General features: G+C 58.3%; 1 protein-coding gene across 2 annotated transcripts in view; it reads right to left on the bottom strand.

The window, feature by feature from the left end:
- MGAT5B (alpha-1,6-mannosylglycoprotein 6-beta-N-acetylglucosaminyltransferase B) overlaps positions 1-16,203 on the bottom strand; it is a 67,196-nt gene extending 50,993 nt beyond the window's left edge. For both annotated transcript variants that reach the window (XM_065896967.1, XM_065896968.1), the window contains exons 1-3: positions 16,136-16,203; positions 11,959-12,071; positions 3,058-3,205 (exon numbers count right to left, since the gene is read on the bottom strand). In XM_065896967.1, coding sequence (XP_065753039.1) covers positions 3,058-3,205; positions 11,959-12,071; positions 16,136-16,203 — 329 coding nt within the window. The remainder of the gene's footprint in view (positions 1-3,057; positions 3,206-11,958; positions 12,072-16,135) is intronic.
- Positions 16,204-18,042: the final 1,839 nt, after the last annotated feature.

The following is an 18,042-nucleotide window of genomic DNA, read 5'->3' as shown; positions in this document are numbered from 1 at the left end:
AGGATTCTCGCCCACCAGCTCCATGTTGACAGCCGGAGGGGGATAAGGTGGGGAGGGGGCTGCGGTATTTGTGCACATGGGGAGTGGGGGCAAGCAGCCCCAGCGTGCCCTGGACACACCCACTGCTTTCTTGCCCTGAGACCAGAAGCAACAGTGTCCCTGAAATTTATGGCTCTGCCCTTGGGGTTTGATGGGCTCTGCTGGTCATGGTAGATTGTTGCTATTTCCTGGGGATGGAGCTGGAGGGGGTGGAGATGAAGGGTAGAGCATGGGAGGGAGGCAAGGCCAGGACTGGAAGAAACCAGAGACACTGAATGTGCTGGCAGGAGCACATTCAGGAGTCAGGCCTGCCAAGGAGGAGACCCGGACCCTCTGCCCTCACCCTGATGAACAGACCTGTGGACAGAGGCTGGATCCACAGCCCAGACAGGTGGGAGCACAGCTGGGGGCAGCCGGGAAAGTGGAAAGGATGCGGGGGGGGGGCGAGGGGCTGAATCAGAGGGGACACAGCAGCATGGGAGAGAATCGCCCTGTGCACGTGGAGAAGAAGCAGTCTCACGCCTCCAGGGGGGTCCAGGGGAGCCCAGCAGCTTTGCCTCTGTCTCCTGTCTCTGCCACTGGGCCCTCTGCTTCCCCTCTCCACCACCCCCCCCGCCCGCCCCCGCTAACCCACAGCTCTAAGAATAGTGTCCCAATGCTACTTACCACAGCTGACCCCTCCCAGACCCCACCACGCTCCGCCAGGTTGGCCTTCACACTGGTTCCTTTCCTCCAACACACCAAGCTTGCTCCTACCCCAGGGCCTTTGTACTTGCTGCTCTCTCTACCTCAAATTCTCTGCCCCCCAGCTCCTCACATGGCTGGCTCCTTCCCATCATGCAGAATTGAGCTCAAATATCACCATTTCCCAAGGGCCTTGCCAGACCGCCCTGTTTGAATAGCCCCTTTCCCAGTCACCCACTGCCTCATCCTTAGAACACGGCTCAGTATCTGACTTTATCTCATTTCTTTCTTTTTCTCGGTTACTGTCTGTCTTCCCCGCAGGAATGAGCGCAAGGCTCATCACTGTGTCCCCAGCACCGAGAGCAGTGCCTGGTGCTTAGTAAGTGCCAGGACGTATTTCACGAGCAGACAGATCCCTTTAGTTTCTTCTGTCAGATGCTCAGTCCCTGGAGGGCGAGAGCATTTAAACGGGGACCCAGCACACAGCCGCGCAGCCCACCCAGGGGCCCCGACTTCCCGCGGGTGGAGAGCTCCCACCCGGAGCCAGGCACTGAGGTGGGCTCCTCACACCCACAACTGCATTTCATCCCAGGCTCCAGGACTGTAATTTTAGTGCCTACATTTTCCAAAACGAAAAAATCAGAGCAAAGGTCTAACAAAGGATTTGTTTGCCCTGAGCTGTGAATTAATTGATATGAAAAGTCTTGCAAAGGGATAAAAACGAACCCCTACGTAGCCGCATATTTAACGAACGGCCACCAAGAGCACACTGGTTAGAAAGGTGGGGCTCTGGGGCCATCTGACCGGGGCCCCAGCTCCTCAGCAGCTGTGCAACTTTGAGCAGGTTCATGAACATCTCTGTGCCTCAGATTCCTCCTCTATGCAACGGGGATTAAAGCCCCCCATAAGGTGGCTGTGGGATTGGCAGGATCATGGAGGTAACTCAACAAAGTGAGCTTTCAGTAAATGGCGCCCATTATGAGGACGGGGATGCTGACATCGGCTGACCTGACTGGGCACCCAGAACATTCAATCAGCAAGGCCTGTTTGAGTTGGGACCCACGGCCAGTAGTCCAGCCCAGGCAGCCTATGGGGCAAAGGATCCCCCCACTAGACCAAAGAGGTGGGCTGTGCTTCAGGCTCCACCCAGCCAGGGCCCCTCAATGACCAGGACTCACCACCATCACTTTCTTTGATTTTGCCCAACACCAAACTTCAGAAATGCCTGGAAATTTGGCTTTTACATCACACGCATTGGCTGAGGTATAGCTTTCCCACAAATTGTCTAAAAGTGTGGATTTCAAACATAATTTTCAGCAGTAGAACACTTTTACCAAATCACACTGGCCAAGGTATAGCTTTTCCCAAATTGTGTAAAAGTGTGGGTTTCAAGCGAATTTTTCAGCAGTTAGAACACACTGAGCAATTTCATCTCATCAAGAACCTCAACATCTAAAAGGTCAGGTGCAGAGTGCCTCCCTGGCATGGGTGGGGTCCAAGCCTCCTCCCTCCACATCCAAGTCTGGGGTCCAGGACTCCCAGCTGGGATGGCCCTGACCTCACGTCCCCTCATTCTCTGGGATTCAGGAGAACTCGACACTTAAGGTGCACCACCTGGGTTCCTGGGGCTACACAGAGGCACGTGGGGCTGCAGCACAAAACCCTGGGGAACTTTGCACATTCTGGCCTCAGTGGGGGTAATATTTAGAATGAATAAACCAGGAAATCCTGCTTGCAAAGATGGCCCGTGTCGGGGCTTCCCTGGTGGTGCAGTGGTTAAGAATCTGCCTGCCAACGCAGGGGACATGGGTTCGAGCCCTGGCCTGGGAAGATCTCACATGCTGCGGAGCAACTAAGCCCGTGTGCCACAACTACTGAACCCACGCGCCTAGAGCCCATGCTCCACGACAAGAAGCCACTGCAATGAGAAGCCCGTGCACCGCAACACAAAGAGTAGCCCCTGCTTGCTGCAACTAAAGAAAAAGCCTGCACGCAGCAACAAAGACCCAATGCAGCCAAAAATTAATAAATAAATAAATAAAAAGACGGCCCATGTCCACGGGAGGAGGACAGGTGATCACTATGGCCATCACAACCAAGTGCATACCCACACATGCCCATCGACATGGACAGAGCTCAAAATCACCACCATGAGTGAAAAAAGCAGGGGCAACATATGTACAATGGGAAGCCACTTAGGGAAGATTTATAAAAACCACACACTATGCATTGTGTGTGTGTGTGTGTGTGTGTGTGTATAAAATGCATTTTGAAGCCGAATCCCCAGCCCAGCACACAGTGGGGTGCCTCTCTCCCTCCCGGGGGCCCCCTCACCTGTCCACAGGGAAGTGCCTGTCGCTGGCAGCCCGGTACAGCTCGCTGCTGTTCTCCAGTCTGGCCAGCGTGTCCATGCGCTTCACCATCAGCTCCAACAGGTCACTCATCTTGCGGAGGACACCGCGGGACTCCGGCCCACCCATCACTGCAGGAAGAGTGTGGGTGCAGTCAGGCACAGCCCAAGCAGCCCAGAGGCCACCTGAGACCACCTGGTGTCTGGCGGGGTGGCTCAGATCCCAGCCCCACCCGCATCTTCTCGGGAAGGGGAGGGGTCAGGAGAGTGAGCCTGCCCCACCCCCTACACCTGCAGGACAGGAATCCAGAGAGGCCTGGGCCCACCCTGCTCCCTACCAGCTGTGTGACATTGGGATGACCTTTTAACCTCTCTGGGCCTCAGTTTTTGTCACCAGCAAAATCTGGCTTTAGACATAATCTCAAGTCTGTGAGAAGACAGGGAAGGCCCAGTAGTGGGACAGGAACCCCAAAACCCCCTAACAGCAAGTTCCAGACAGAACCTGTAAACCAGGGTTTCTAAAAGTGTGGTCAACCGTCCACCCGCACCTGAATCTCCTGGCCAGGCTGTTAAAGTCCAGATTCCTGGGCCCTCGCTGTCTAGATCTGCCAATTCAGATCTCTAGGGCATGGGGCCCAGGACCCTGCATTCTGCTTGCTCTTCACGTGGCTCGGATGCACAGGCTGGGAGCCCGTGTTCAAGGGGTTCGGGGCCCCAGCCACCTCCCATCCCCACCCACTCCCCCAGACACCACCCTAGAAAAACCACTGTGAATTTGTCCTGACTCTCAACCCGGTCTTTGGGTTCCCCAGATATCAACTCCAGGGTTGAGGGGCCGGGAGACCTTGTGAAGAATAAAATTAAATGAAAACGAGGTGCTTCAACCAAGATTCCATTAACCAGCCCGAGACTTTCCACAATTTCCTTACTAATCACTCCCGAGCATTAGCATCGCCCGTGCCAGTGTGGGAGAGCAGCCCTTGCCTTCCTTTTTAATTAAATTTTGTGAAGGTTTTAAGCAGCCCCTCCAAACCATCCGTAGGTGCTCGGTTCCAGACACTGCAAACCCCAACCGGGCTGCCTGCAAACCCCAGGGGCCAAGCTCTGAGTCACTCTTAATTAATGAGCTGAATCCATGGGGACGCAGATGCTCCCAGGGACTCCCCAGGCTGCTGGAGGGGCGGGGGTGTCAGAGGCTGCCTTGGGTGGGGCTCCCCAGAATCAGACCCTGAGACAAGGGTTTGAGGGCAAGTCGTTATTTGGGAGGTGAAGGGAAGTGGGGAGGTGACCCAGGGACAAGGAGGCAGCCCAGAGAGGGCATGTCATCAACCTGGGGAAACCAGCAGGTGTAGAACCAGCCTCAGAGTTCTCCCCCAGGGGGCGAGGGGGCCAGGCATGTGCACACCACCTCCCGCCAGTCACCGCTTAAGGGCTGCTCCCAAGGACGGCCATGTTCTGGTACTTTCCACCTGCCGTGGGGTGGCAGCGCCGTCTCCAGCATGTGACAGGAATCGTGAGGGCTGAGGACGTGGGCACCAACAGCATCTGCTTCTCAGGAAAGGAAAGGGTCAGGGCCCAGCGGACTCAGAGGGGCTACGGTGGACACCTGGCCTCTCACCTGCCTCTGCCAGCACCCCCTGCATGGCCATATGACCAAGGGAGTCGTCATACTGCTCTCAGCCTCAGTGTCCCAAACCCAAGGCAGTAACACCAGGCCCTGTCTGCAACCCAATGTCAAGGTGCCAGGAGCGGGGCAGGAGAGACCACGGCTGGCCACTGAGGACCAGAGGCAGAGACGGGGAGAGAAGTGGGGAGGGGGGGCAGGAGGGGGCCGGTCTCCTCTGCTCCATGCCTGGGACTGAGCCAAGGACGGGGGCCTAGAGAGGCTGCACGTCACCAGGGCTGCTTGTGACATTTCTGCTTTGCTTGTTCCCATGTCCCCTGGCACCAGGCCCGTTCCAGTGACTGCCACCGCTTTCTCACACCAAGTCGCCTCCTGGCTGGGCTCCCCTGCCAGCTGAGCCCACCTGAGGTCAGATGGGAAGCCATGGGGAGCTCGGCGGGGGGAACCCAGCCAAGCATCCAATCCAGAGCAGGGAGGAGTTGCAGGTTCCTCAGAGAGCCTGGATCTCTGGCTCCAAAGAAATGGATGGGCATGAATGGGGGGCTGGGGGCCAAGGGTGGGGAGAGCAGAGGAAGCGGAGGACAGACACAGGGTGGGGTTGGGAACTGGAGAAACTGGGCTTCAGAAGGAAGGAAGGAAAGAAACTGTCTCCAACCCCTCCCACCCGAGTAGCTGAAAGAGCTAATGGTCTTCCCACTTTCCCCTCAGAAAACTGGATGGATTTTTCCGTTGGGATCAGGAAATTTCACCATAGTGTTAAATGAAGCAAAACTGAGGTCTCTCCCACCACTCGGCCTCTCCCGACTCACTTGGCCTCAATCGGTTAGTCAATCAAAGAGCAAGATACAAATAGCTCCTTCTCTCTTTCAACTCCACAGAGCTGGGGACAACAGATGACTCTTTTAAATCACTCTCACCTTGAGGACGACCCCCAAAGCCCATCATTCAAACGCAATACCTTGCTTTCAACCAGTGCTTGGAGCACAGAGTAAAACAAGAAGGGAGTTCCCTTCATTTCAGCTAGAGAAATACGAGCCCATCAGATGATTTGTCCTGACAGCCCTTTGCACAGCCCCAGGGGAGCCGCTCATGTTGTGGGCCACCTGAGGGATGTCCTGGAATTGTGCAGTGCACAGCCTGGCCGGCCTCACTGGGCTGCCCTGATCGCTCACAGCTCAGGCTGGGGTGGCCCCTTCCCCAAAGGAGTGGGATGAAGAACGGAGAGTGAGGCCATGGCTGGGAACATTCTCAGGCCAGAGCCTGAGAGGCCCCCCAGCCACGCACTCAGGCCCAACTGGACCACGGAGCCTGGGCGGCAGCTGGAACCTGAGACGTAGCACTCTAGCAGAGCTGAGGCACATCACTGCTCCTGGGGTGGCGCTGCGTTCCCACAATGCCTCAGGCCTGGCACCTGCCCTGTCACACGGCTGTCCTCTCTCCGGGCTCATCCCAAGCTTCCTCTTCCCCTCCGAGCTCACTGTCCGTGCCCCTCCCAAGATCTCACTGACAACCATACCCCACCCCCACTCCCAACCCCATCTCATTTCAAAAACTTCAAAATAGCTGATGGAGCCAATAACTGCAAGATCTGGCCTAGAGCTACAGCGGCCCCAAGAGCCAGACAGAGCCTGGGGGCAGCACTGTGGCCCAGGAAGCCTTGACTCCAGACCTGCTCTGCCCCAACTAGATGGGGGAAGGGGCATGCCACTGTCCTTCTCTGGGCCTCAGCGTCCGTCTCCCCCCGCCCCCACCGTGGTCTACAGCCTGGGACCCTTGTTTCTGCTCTTCCCCTAATTGCCCCCAGAGATCAGGGTAATAGAAAAGGAAAGAAGTGTTCCTATAAAAGCCGTCAGAATCTCCTTAGCGAGAGAGCTCTGTTTTGTTTTGCTAAAGCCCTGGGTGGGCCAGAGCTTCATCTAGATGCCAGGAGCAATGAGACAGAGAGAAACCTAAATGACGCTGCGTATTCAGCCAGGAAGACTGGAGTTTCCCAGCCCAGCCTAGGGGACCAGGAGAGAGGACAAGGCCTGAGGACATGGGCAGGGGGCAGGACAACGACCCAGAGGGGCTAAGCAGGATGGGGGAAGCTCCGCTGCCATAGAGATGACCCGTGGGGAAGCGTTGGGGGGGGGGGGGGCTGCGAAAGGCAGGGATAAAAGAGAATTGTCATCTGTTTGCTGTGCTGAGCAGTGGTCCAAACCCCACCCCAAATCCCCCCACCCCTGTGGAGGGTTTAGGGAGGAAGGTGTGTCCTTCCCACTAGGTCAGTGTAGGGGACACAGAGGAGGCAGGAGGGGAGACATCCAGTAGGATAATTCAGTAGAAGCAGGGGATCAGAGCAAGAGGTGACCAGGGAAACATAAGCCCCCTAGAGTATTTGGAGATATCTGGGGGTTCTGGAGTGCCCTTCATACAAGGGACGAAGCCAATTCTTTAAGAATGTCAACAGAGGGAATTCCCTGGCGGTCCAGTGGTTAGGACTCTGAGCTTCCACTGCAGGGGGCATGGGTTTGATCTCTGGTCGTGGAATTAAGATCCCGCATGCCACATGGTGTGGCCAAAAAGGAAAAAAAAAAAAAAAAAAAGTCAACAGAAAGAGGGACCCCAGAAGACCAGAGGGCTTATAGGCTGGGGCTAAGGAGACAGACCTCAGATGGGTCTGTAAGGCCACCTCCATCAGACTGGACGAAGATACCCTCCCAGCACCTGGGGTTCGGGGGCCACTCCCATTGTCTGCAGATGGTACAGGACTCCAGGAGCTCCTGAGACCTCAAGAGACAGCCCCCCACCAACCCCCCCACCCCCGTCACTTCCTGAGGAGCCCCAGGACACTAGGCACATTTTCTGCCCTGGACGAGGCAGGGGGTGGCTCCCGGGAGGGAAGCAGGCTACACACAGCCACTCCAGCCGCTCGGCCACGTGGTGTGCCCCCTGGATGCCACCGCCGGCCAGGGCTATCGGCAGAGCGGGTTCCTGACGTACCTGCCCTGAGTCACCTCACCGCTCTCAGCGGCGGCTAAACTGAAACATATTTAATGTGAGGCCCCAGTGACACATCTCAGAAGTCACACAGGTTCCCTCCATATTTCCATATAAATAAGGAAAGCTGGGATGCTGAGAGATACAAATGGTCCTCACATATATCGACAGGGGTGCTTTATCACCCACCGAGGCCCCGTCCCCTCCTCAGACATGCTCTCTGTTTCTCTCTCCTCTCTGCCCCTGTCCCCTTTCTTGTCCCCACCCGCCACCCGTTCCCACTGGTTCCTGGAAACTGAAGGAGCCCCCACCGTGCCAGACAGAAGAGACCTCCCAGGCACTTGAGAGGGGGCTGTGAGCTGCTGTTTGCACAGCTGAAGGAGTGTGCACACTTGTCTCTGCACACGGCCAACGCGGAAACCAGCTGAGGCCACGGGAGCTCTGGGCAGCGTGGGAGACAAGGGCAGGCCCTGGCTCACCCATCCACTGCCAGCCTCTGAGAAGAAAAGCCCCATTAGCACCGAGATCCAGGGCCAGAGCCAGAGCAAGGAACTACGTCTCTGATATTCCCCAGGTTCCAAGGCTGGCCAGGGTCCGGGACGCCTGGCAGGGCCAGTCCACGGGGGAACCTCAGGGTGGACACAAGCAGCTGAAGCAAGGACCTGTGGCCTGCAGCCCTCTCCCCGGAGACGGCCTCTGACCTCTACTTCAAGACAGGACAGAGAGCCAGGAACCGCCACACAGGCTCTGCGGGATCTGCGGCGACCCCAGGAGGGAGGCGTCAGACATAAGTTCGAGTCCCCTCTAGTTAGGAGCGAAGCAAGTTCCTCTTAGGACAAGAGCAGGAAAGCAGAGGCAGGAGACAAGGAGGAGGGACTGGGGTGGGGAGGGAGGACTGCAGAGGGAGCATATAAAAAAAAAATCCTCCCCCAAGGCCCAAGCGGGGCCCAACTGCGGCACGAGGGAATTAGGCTTAGCCCTCCATCCAGTTATGATTCTCTGCTTGGGCTACTGCTCCCCTAAATCTTAAGATGACTGTGCAGAATATAGAATGAGATGTCTGTCACATTTTTATCCCCAAACTAGAGAACTTTAACACAAAATAGGAACTGGCCCACAGGGGAAACCAGAGCCTCCCCAGGGAGACCACAGTCCGTAAGAGGCTGTGGCAGGCGCTCCGCTTTTCAGAGAAAACCCTTCACCCGGCCCCTCCCGCCCCAGCCACGTCCACGTCTTCACAGGCTGGACAGGCAAGGAGAGGAGAGGTTATCTCCCTATTTGTGCTCAGACAGTTTTATTGACCAATGGAGGATTTTTCTTTCTAAATCGTTTTTCTAACCCTTAGTGGGTTTTCTTCTCCTGCTTCTGCCTTGGGGTTTCACAGACCCCCAGAACAAACATTATCCAACATCCAACCCCCCACTGTGACCTCCAGTATCGCTCCCCAGACCCCTTCCCAACCGCCCCCCACTTCCAACCCCATCCTTCCCTGGGCGGCTCCTGGGTAGAAGTGCTGGCACCTCCTAGGTTGTCCGCAGGGCCACCCCAGGTCCAGGGTGGGGTTCTCATTTGGGGGGTCATCTCTTACAGGACCAGGATTCTAAGCCCACAAAGTCAACTTAGGGCTTTTCCAAGTCTCTGCCTTGGGTCTGTCCAAGCAAATCCACTTAATCCAAGGGCATGAAAAAAATTGAGGGGACAACGGGACCTGGGATGTGAACCGAATTGGGGTCAGTTCCCAGGGGTTCTCAGAGGGCTCCCTCCCTGTCTAGTTCCTCCTCATGGCCTTTACTTCCATATTCCAGGCACGAAGCTTCCAGCACAGGGGCCTGGGAGGTGTGAAAAGACTTGAAAACACTTGGTCTGAGAACTAATGTCACAACACACAGGAGACCCGGCAACTCCACCCCCAGGTGCACCCAACAGAAATGCCCATATGTGTCCACCACAGACGTGTGCCGGAATGTTCACAGCAGCACAATTCACAAGTGCCCCAAATTGGAAATAGCCCAATGTCCGCCCCGGGGTAGAGTGGATAAATATATCGTGATGTATCTACACAATGGATGCTGTGGAGCAGTGAAAACAAACGTCTGCAAACGCACAGCACGAGACGGATGAATCTCACAAATGTACTCTCGAGAGAAAGGGGGGCACACAATGGAACACCTGCCGTATGATTCCATTCTCATAAAGTCAGAGAACCAGGCAACAGTCCTCTGTGCTATTAGAAGTCAGGGTCCTGGAGTCCTCGGGGAAGTAGTGAGTGGAAGGAGGCCGGGGGCACTTCTGGGGATGGATCACACTGTTTCTTGATCCAGGTTGCTGGTGCATGGATGGGTTCCGTTTCTGGATACTATACTCCGATAGGAAGCTTAACCACGTGTACGTGTGCGCATGTACGCACACACGCGCACACACACACACACACACACACGCCTCTAGTCTAACTGCATGACCCTGGACAAGTCCTCTGCCCTCTATGGCTCTGCCCACCCCTTAGACACAACATCTAGATTGGAGTTGGACCCTTTCTCCCTCTGCCAGGCAAACTGCACAGTGCAGGGCACGGCAGGACGCCCACAAGCCCCCAGTCCTCTGGGCACTGGGCCCACCCCCTGCCAGGATGGGACCCCCATCCCCCACCCCAGGCAGATGAACGGAAGAACCAGAGCCCAGCCATACACCCCTCCTCCCCCAGTCCCTGACTCCCACCTGCTGGGGCCCTGACCTTGCTGAAGGTCAGCTTGCCCAAGCCCCCTGCAGCAGCCCACCCAGACAGACACGCCCCCTTGCTAGGGACGGCACCCAGGTAGCCTGAGCATCGCTCCCTATACCCCTTCCCCTACTCTCCACCTCCCCAAGCTACCCCTCAAGTGCACCTTCACAGCCCGCCCCCCACATCCTCAGGAGTCTCCCACGTAGAGACCTCAGTATCTCCTTGGTCCTCTTTTCCCTAAACATTCTTTCCGGCAATGCCCCCGTCTCAGACTCACCACATCCAGTAAATGTTTACAGAGCTCACAGTATTTGCCAGAAGCTGCTCCAGACCCTTCATATATGTTATCTTCACACCCCCTCATGACAATCCCGGGGAAGAGGGTGTTGTTAGCCCCGTTTACCAGAGGAGAAAACGGAGGCTCCGAGAGACCGAGGGATCTCTGTGGGTCAGAGAGGGGATAGATTCATTTACATTCAGGCTAGAATGTCTAATAAATGTGAAATTCCTGCTGGGAGCTGTTGCAAATTTAAAGAAGTGCATGTTAAACCAAAGGCATGAATCTAAGGAGACACCAGATGGCAGAGTAAGTGCCCCTCGGAGCACCGACCCTAGATCACAACGCATCCTACGGGAGGGTTTATCCGTTGCTGGGAACAGGGGAGCCGGATGAGGCCTGGGGGTTTGAGAAGGTGGACTTCAAACGGAGACTTTCCCAGAGGGGCAGGGGAGAGCCCACAAAGCAGCCCCCTGAACAGTTCCAGAAACCCCCTTTGCCCCAGTTTCCCCACTATGTGTCTCCTTCCCACGGTTACTGGGAGAGCCCCCATGACACACTGAGCAGTTCTGAACTGTTCTCCATTCTTCCTTGAGTAGGATGAGGGGGGAGCGGGACCCACCTTCAGGAGGAGGTCTCCCAGGCCACCACCCTATCACACCCCCACGCCACGTGAGCCCATTTAATCCAACCCCTGAAAACGGTCACTGCTTTCCTTCTCTGAAGGTGAGTTAAGTGATGTGGCCAATGGCACACAGCTAGTAAATGATGAACCAGGGTACAAACCAGGTCCATCTGGTCCCCACAGCCCATGCTCTGAACCTCCATTCCACTGCCTTGTAAGCATCACGTGGGCAAGAATGAAGGACCAGAGAGCCTGGAGATAAGACCCGTGAGCCCACGGCAGTCCTGCCCTCTCTCCTGTGCCTGGGCCGAAGGTACAGAATATGTGTATCTCAGAGAGACAGGTGTCATATCCAGAAACCTCAAACCACCCCACTAGAGAAGCAACACAGGCAGCCTCTTCTGATGCCTGGGAGACCCCGGCTCAAAGGCCCCTCCTGGCCTGAGAGGTTAGACCAGCGGAAGCCTGATTACCACAGCCAGGACAAGAGCCAAAGCAGGGTGCAAGGCCCCCACCATTCACACAGCCACCAACGAGGTGGCCAGACGCCCAAGACAGAGCCCCAGAAAGCCTCTTGCAGCGTTAGGCTCAAAGGCTTCCCTGTCCTCTGACCCCCCAACCCCTGCAACCCTTTCGGACTCCCCTTTCCCCACCAACATACCTTCTGTGCGGACAGTGAAGGGGGAGTCCCCCGGGCGCCGGGCTGAGAACTGGCCTCCCAGAGACGTCATCAGGAAGCAGAGTGAGAAGAAGCCAATGCCCAGGACAAAAAGCCTGCAGAGACAATAGGGCAGGTCAGGGTTAGGTCAGCACACGCACCCCTATCCTGTAAGGGCTCCCTACGAATGAATGAGTGAGGAAGGGATGGATGGATGGAGGGATAAAAGACCAGGGGGTTGAGCTCCCAGACCAGTAGGTCTCCCATCACACAGGATAAAGAGAGCTGGACTACAAGGAAGTGGCCACATGCAAAACCATGCAGGACAGTGAGGCATCCTTAAGGTATAAGGTTGGGCAGGTTCTAGTCTCCAGACGGAAGCTGGCTCATTGACAGCAGAGGTCCTCAACGTGTGGTCCCCAGATCAGCTGCATCAGCATCACCTTGGACATGTCAGAAATGCTCATTCGGGGCTTCCCTGGTGGCGCAGTGGTTGAGAGTCCGCCTGCCGATGCAGGGGACACGGGTTCGTGCCCCGGTCCGGGAGGATCCCACGTGCCGCGGAGCGGCTGGGCTCGTGAGCCATGGCCACTGAGCCTGCGCGTCCGGAGCCTGTGCTCCGCAACGGGAGAGGCCACAGCAGTGAGAGGCCCGCATACCGCAAAAAAAAAAAAAAAAAAAAAAAAAAAATGCTCATTCTTGGGCCCTAGCCCCAGGCTTACGGAATCACACACTCTGGGGGCGGGATAAGCAATGCATCCTAATAAGCTCCAGGTAACCCTGACACACGCTCAAGTTCATGAACAGCTGGTTGCGATGGAAACGGCAGGACCTGATGCCAGCCAGAGGGCAAGTAATTGGTCCAGACAAAACCCACCTGGAGCCCATCAATCACCTGGGCCCTGATCAGCACTTGTGTACACACAGGCCTTGCTGCCGCAACCAGCTTGAACACATCCTTGTCATGTTCAGGGCAGGGGGTGGGGAAGGGCTCCCATCACTACCAGATGGTAAGATCTAGAAGGGCAGGGTCCTGTGGCTGCCTTCTGTGTGCAGACTCCCCCTATCCACATCTTCACCAGGCAGGCACACGGTAGATTACACCACGGCTCAGAGTAAGCCAACACCTGTGCACGGGGTGTCATACAAGTATGTGCCGTCACAGTGGTCAGGGGAGTTGGCCAAAACACGACTGTCTATACTTCAACACATAGTTTTTGATTACATCCCAAGTGCCAAGAACTAAGGTATCCCCAGGGGGACAGCAGGGAACCCGCCCTCAAGTCTGGCCCCAGGCTCCTGCTGCTTCCATACTAGATTCTGGGCCAGCACAGCCTTAGGGAAGCAGAGGTGGAGGCTGTTCTGGGATTTTGAATCTACCCGAGGCAGAGCTGAAAGGGGAGCCCCCCCAGGTCAGGGTGAGGAACCCCATCTCTGGTGGAGCCAGGCTCACCGTGGGGGGCCCCCCAAATCATGCCGGAGACCTCCAGCCTTCCCACCTCCACCTCCATCCTCAAACCCCACATTTGTTTGTATCTCTATGAAAGACTTGTTTACGCATTTTAATCTTCATTATTTGAAACTGGCAGTGCAGTATTTAATTAAAATTTGATTCATTAAAGAAAACACATAATTGTAGCAGAAAATAAAAGCACAACAAAATTCCCAACCCATACTTAAAGGAAGCTGTTAGAGATTAAGTCAGAGCGGGGGGGGGGGGGGTGGGGGGTGGGGGGGCAGAACCCAAAAGCAGATATGGCACTGGGAGCTTCCCCCAGCAGATGGCACAAGGAACACTGCTCCCTCACCTCCCAGGGACCCCTCACTGAATTCTATCAAGCCTGGGGGTGGAACTCTAGCCCTGGGATCCCCAAGATGAAGTCAGGCTGGTCTCAGGCTACAACAGCCAGAAGGACCATGTAGGGGGAGGGTGGTCACACATCCAGGAAGATCCTGGGGGAAATCAGCGGTTTGTCCCCCCAGCCTGAGGACTAGGATGGGTTTCTCCAAGTTTCTCGCCCCCCACTCCCTCTCCCCTTCCCCAGCTATGGGGTACTTGTATTTAGAGCTGGGGACCTGAGCTGCCAGCGTCCAAAAACCTGCTGTGAGGAAGGTATCTAGGCCTTTAGCCCAGAACCTGAAGCCCCAAAACACCTCATCTGCATCTCTCTCTGCCAGACCCAATCCTGGGGCTATTTACAGTAGATTCAAGTTAAAACGGTTTTGTCCACCCATGTATCCATTCAAGCAACATTCCAGAAGCAATTATAGAATAAGGACCCTGCCGGAGGCTCTGTGAAAACCACTGGGAATAGGGCTCCCAGCTGCCCTTGAGGATTAACAAGTAGGGCTGATACGGTTGGAGGTAGTAAACCCCCCACACACACACCCCGCATCTGAAGGGGACTTGAAGACTTCACTGGTGGCTGTGGGTCTCTGGGAAGCCTAGGGATACCCTGAGAGGAAGTTACATAACCTGGGGGTGGGGAGGGAACCTATGCAACCCCACCTCTGCATCCTGCTTTCAGAAAAGAGCCTGAAAGAGCCGCAGGGGCAGGACCCAAAGGGAAGGAGCGCTAGGGAGCTGGCGCTGTCCGTGGTGCTGGCGCCAGCCGCTGCCTCCAATTGTGCCGGGAAATGTCCAGCCAAGCTGGGGTCAGAGGCTGGGCTTCCCACGGCCTGGAGGGAGGGGCCAACACTGGGTGGGACAGACAGGGCTGAGGACGGTCTGGGTTGGGCTAGGGATTTGAGGATTCCCCCGGAGGAACAAGGCCCTTTCCAGAGATGCTAGCTTCCCACCTGCTTCCCATGGGAACTTTAGGGCGTGGGGGCTCCTGACACCCCCAATCACCTGCCCAAGGCTCTATTCTGGGGACCCCCAGCTCTGCGGTCGTCCCGAATCCTCTGGACATTGGTGGTCCAGCTTGACCCCTGCCGTCCTAAAGGTTGTCTCCTCAACTCTGCACCCTACGCCGGAGGATCCAATAGCTGGAGGCAATGGCGGGGCGGGAGCCACGTGAGCCACGGTCTTTCCATTAGAAGGAAAACCAGCGGGGGGCATGGGAGGGGCCGGGTCTCCGCCTCAAGTCTGGAGGGAAGGGCCTCAGATCTGGCCCCTCCCGACCCCCAAACTTCGGGCATCTCTGCCCGTACAGCTCCTGCCTTCGCGGGCTCCCTCCCGCGCCCGGACCCCACCTGTGGCCGCATCCCGAGTGCGGCCCACCCCCGCCCCGGGCCCCGCCGCCCCCTCGGCGCCCTCCGCCGCTCAGCCCCTGGGCGAGGTGGCATCCTGACTCCGCTGGGCACCCATCGCTTAGCGCCCCTCCCCAGCCCCGGCTGCAGGCCCGGCTCCGATGGCGCTTGGGAGGAGCGGGAGCTGCCCCGGAACCGCCGGGCTCTAGGGGCCCCTGGGGTGGGACTAGCAGAACCCAGGCAGACCCCGACGGCCGTAGCCCTGCCTGGCCTTGACCGCCGAGGTTGGGGTGGGGGGGGTCGGTCTCCGCTTCCATCCCGCCTCCACGCTCTCGTCGCCCTTCCGCCCCACAGCGCCGCCCCTGCCCCAGCCTCTCCAAGGCCCGCGATCGGGGATCGAATTCCCATCACAGGGGGTCCTTGCCGCAATCTCGGGGACCCTCCCGTTGGACAGAGGCCCGCAACCCGCGGAGAGGAGTGCGCGCAGAAGGCGGCGTCAGAGGGGGTGGGACAGGCAGAGGGGGTGAGCAGCGGGCCGACTCAGGGCTCCACTGGCCCGCCAGGTGGGGGTACCGCCCCGCCCAGAGCGCTAACTTTGCCGCGGGGGTTGGGCCGTCCGCGACGTGGGGAAGGACCGGAGGGGCAGGGAAGGGGCACCCTGGCTGGGGCGACTTCCAGGGTCCAGGACCACAACATCGGTGACTTCTGCCCCCATTCCCACCTTCACACCCTGAGTCCTCTCCAACCTAGACCAAACTCGGCACCCGTCCCAGAGTTACACACCCTCCCCACCCGAACCGGAACCCCAGCTCCATCCCTTTCCCAGCCCCACTAGCCACCACCGAGGGCCGAAGCACAAACCGCCCCCTCTGCTAACGGGACAGGCAGCCTTGGGACAGACACTCTCGCAGGGGCTGACCTCGCCCACCCCAACCCACGCCCCCTTGGAGAAAAAGACCTCCCCACGCCAACCGGGAAACAACTTTACCGAAAGGGTCTCAGGGTGACCAGGCATCTTCTGACCATTATCTTCCCATCAGGGTTGACTGTGATCATTGTTCAAACTTGTCTGGGCGAGGAGCCGCGGCCGAGGCCGGACGCACCGTCCCGGGCCCTGCTCCTACCACGTCCGAGCCACGAACCCGCTGCGGGCCGAAGCCGGGTCCGAGCGACGCGGGGGCTCAGCGGCTTCGCTGCCCGGGCCGTGGCCCGCGGGGTCGGCGCGGCCTCGGCGGGCAGGGGAAGGGGAGCGCGGCGCGGCTGCCGGAGGGCGGCGAGAGCGCCCGGCCGGGCCGTCTCTGCGTCTCTGCCCTCCCCGCTTCACATTCTGGGGGCCGGGAGGCGGCGCGCCCCCAGACCGCCGGCCACGCGTCTGCCTGCTCGGGCTCGCTCTCTGGGCGGGACGGCGCCGCGGCGCGCAGACGGGCTCCCCGCCGCGGTCGCCCTCATCCCCGGGCCCGCGCCCTCGGTGCCAGCTAGAGGCGGCCCCGGGCCCGCGCCCCGGCCCCTCGCGCCTCCGGGCCGCGCCGCTCCCGGGCCCCGCGCCGCGCTGCGCCCATGGCTCCGGGCAAGGGCGCCCCGCGCCCGCCCTGCCTCCCGCTGGCTAGTCTGCCCGCGCTCGGGTGTCCGGCGTCCGGCCCAGCGCTGCGTTACGCCCGGAGGCGCCGCATTGTTTCCTTGGAGGAGGCGGCCGAGCAGCGGCTGGGGCGGCCCAGGAGCGGCCGCCGCGCTTCCTCGGCGCGCTGGTGCCACCTCGTGGCTGCGGCCCAACAGTGCGTTCTCCCGGTCCGGGGCGGGGCGCGGGGGGCGGGGGGCGGGCGGCGGGCTGGATTTCGGAAGCATCCCGGGTGCCACCAGCTCTGAGGGCCGAGGCCTGCTTCGGCTCCTGCAGAGCACAGAGGAGGTCGGCGCTGGGAGTCGATCCCCGCTTCCGCCCGGTGCCAGGGCCCTCCCTCCGGTCGCCGCCGCTGCCTCTGCCGCCACAGTGGGCTTCTGCAATGGCCCCTTCACACCCACAGTGATTTCGCTTTGCAGACTTCGCCCATCCTCTGGCCCTCTCTGAACAGAAACTGCAGCAGCTCCCCTTTGCTTTCTGATTTCAAACTCGGCCTGTGACACTGAGGCTCTTCCACTGATCCCAGAAGCAATGGCGCGCCCTGGGGGTCTGGGTTCTAGTTTCAGACCCTCCATTGACCAGTGGCTGATGCCTGAGAGTCAGGGGGACTCCCGGGCCTCGGTCTCTCTGCTATGAAATGAGAGTGACCGACGTTCACTAATGCACCTTCCAACTCTGTAAAGCATGCACAGCCCCCCTTCACCCCCACCCCACCCTCCCTCCACTTCTTGACTCTGGAGAGGCGTTTGCCACCGCAGAGAGGGGTCAGCAGCCCCTGTGAGCACCCGAGGCACGGCAGCTCCCAGAGCCAGGCCTGGGTCTGAAGATGCTGCTCAGTCAGGAAGGGCACTTGCCAGACCAGCTTGGCCAGGCACAGATGGAAGACCCAGGCTGGGAAGAGCCCAAGGCCTCAGGCCACATGTAAAATGACATGGATGACCCTGAGGGTCTTTCCACAAGACAAAACCTTTATTCTGGTCCATCCAGTCCCTGCCTGGTCCAACTAGGCCCCCGGCCCTCAGCCCCTTTGCTGCCCGCCTAGCCCACCTCCCAGCCCCTTCTGAGCCATTTCTCACCAGCTGTGACTCTTGTTCAGTTTTTCCTGCTCGTTCCTCATCAAAATTCACCTGTCCCACGTTCCATTACCTCATCACCCTGCTCTCCGCTGATATGAAAACCAATGATGAATGGGTGTTGGCAGATTAATATGTTAACTCCTGCTAGGTAGCCAATTTACATTGAACAAGGACATGCTGGCCAGGCCAAATGGTGATGGGAAA

This window comes from Phocoena phocoena, chromosome 19 (assembly GCF_963924675.1).
Source record: "Phocoena phocoena chromosome 19, mPhoPho1.1, whole genome shotgun sequence".
Taxonomy (NCBI): Eukaryota; Metazoa; Chordata; class Mammalia; order Artiodactyla; family Phocoenidae; genus Phocoena; species Phocoena phocoena.
Note: the sequence above shows the minus strand (reverse complement) of the source record. Positions and strands in the feature narration are given on the sequence as shown.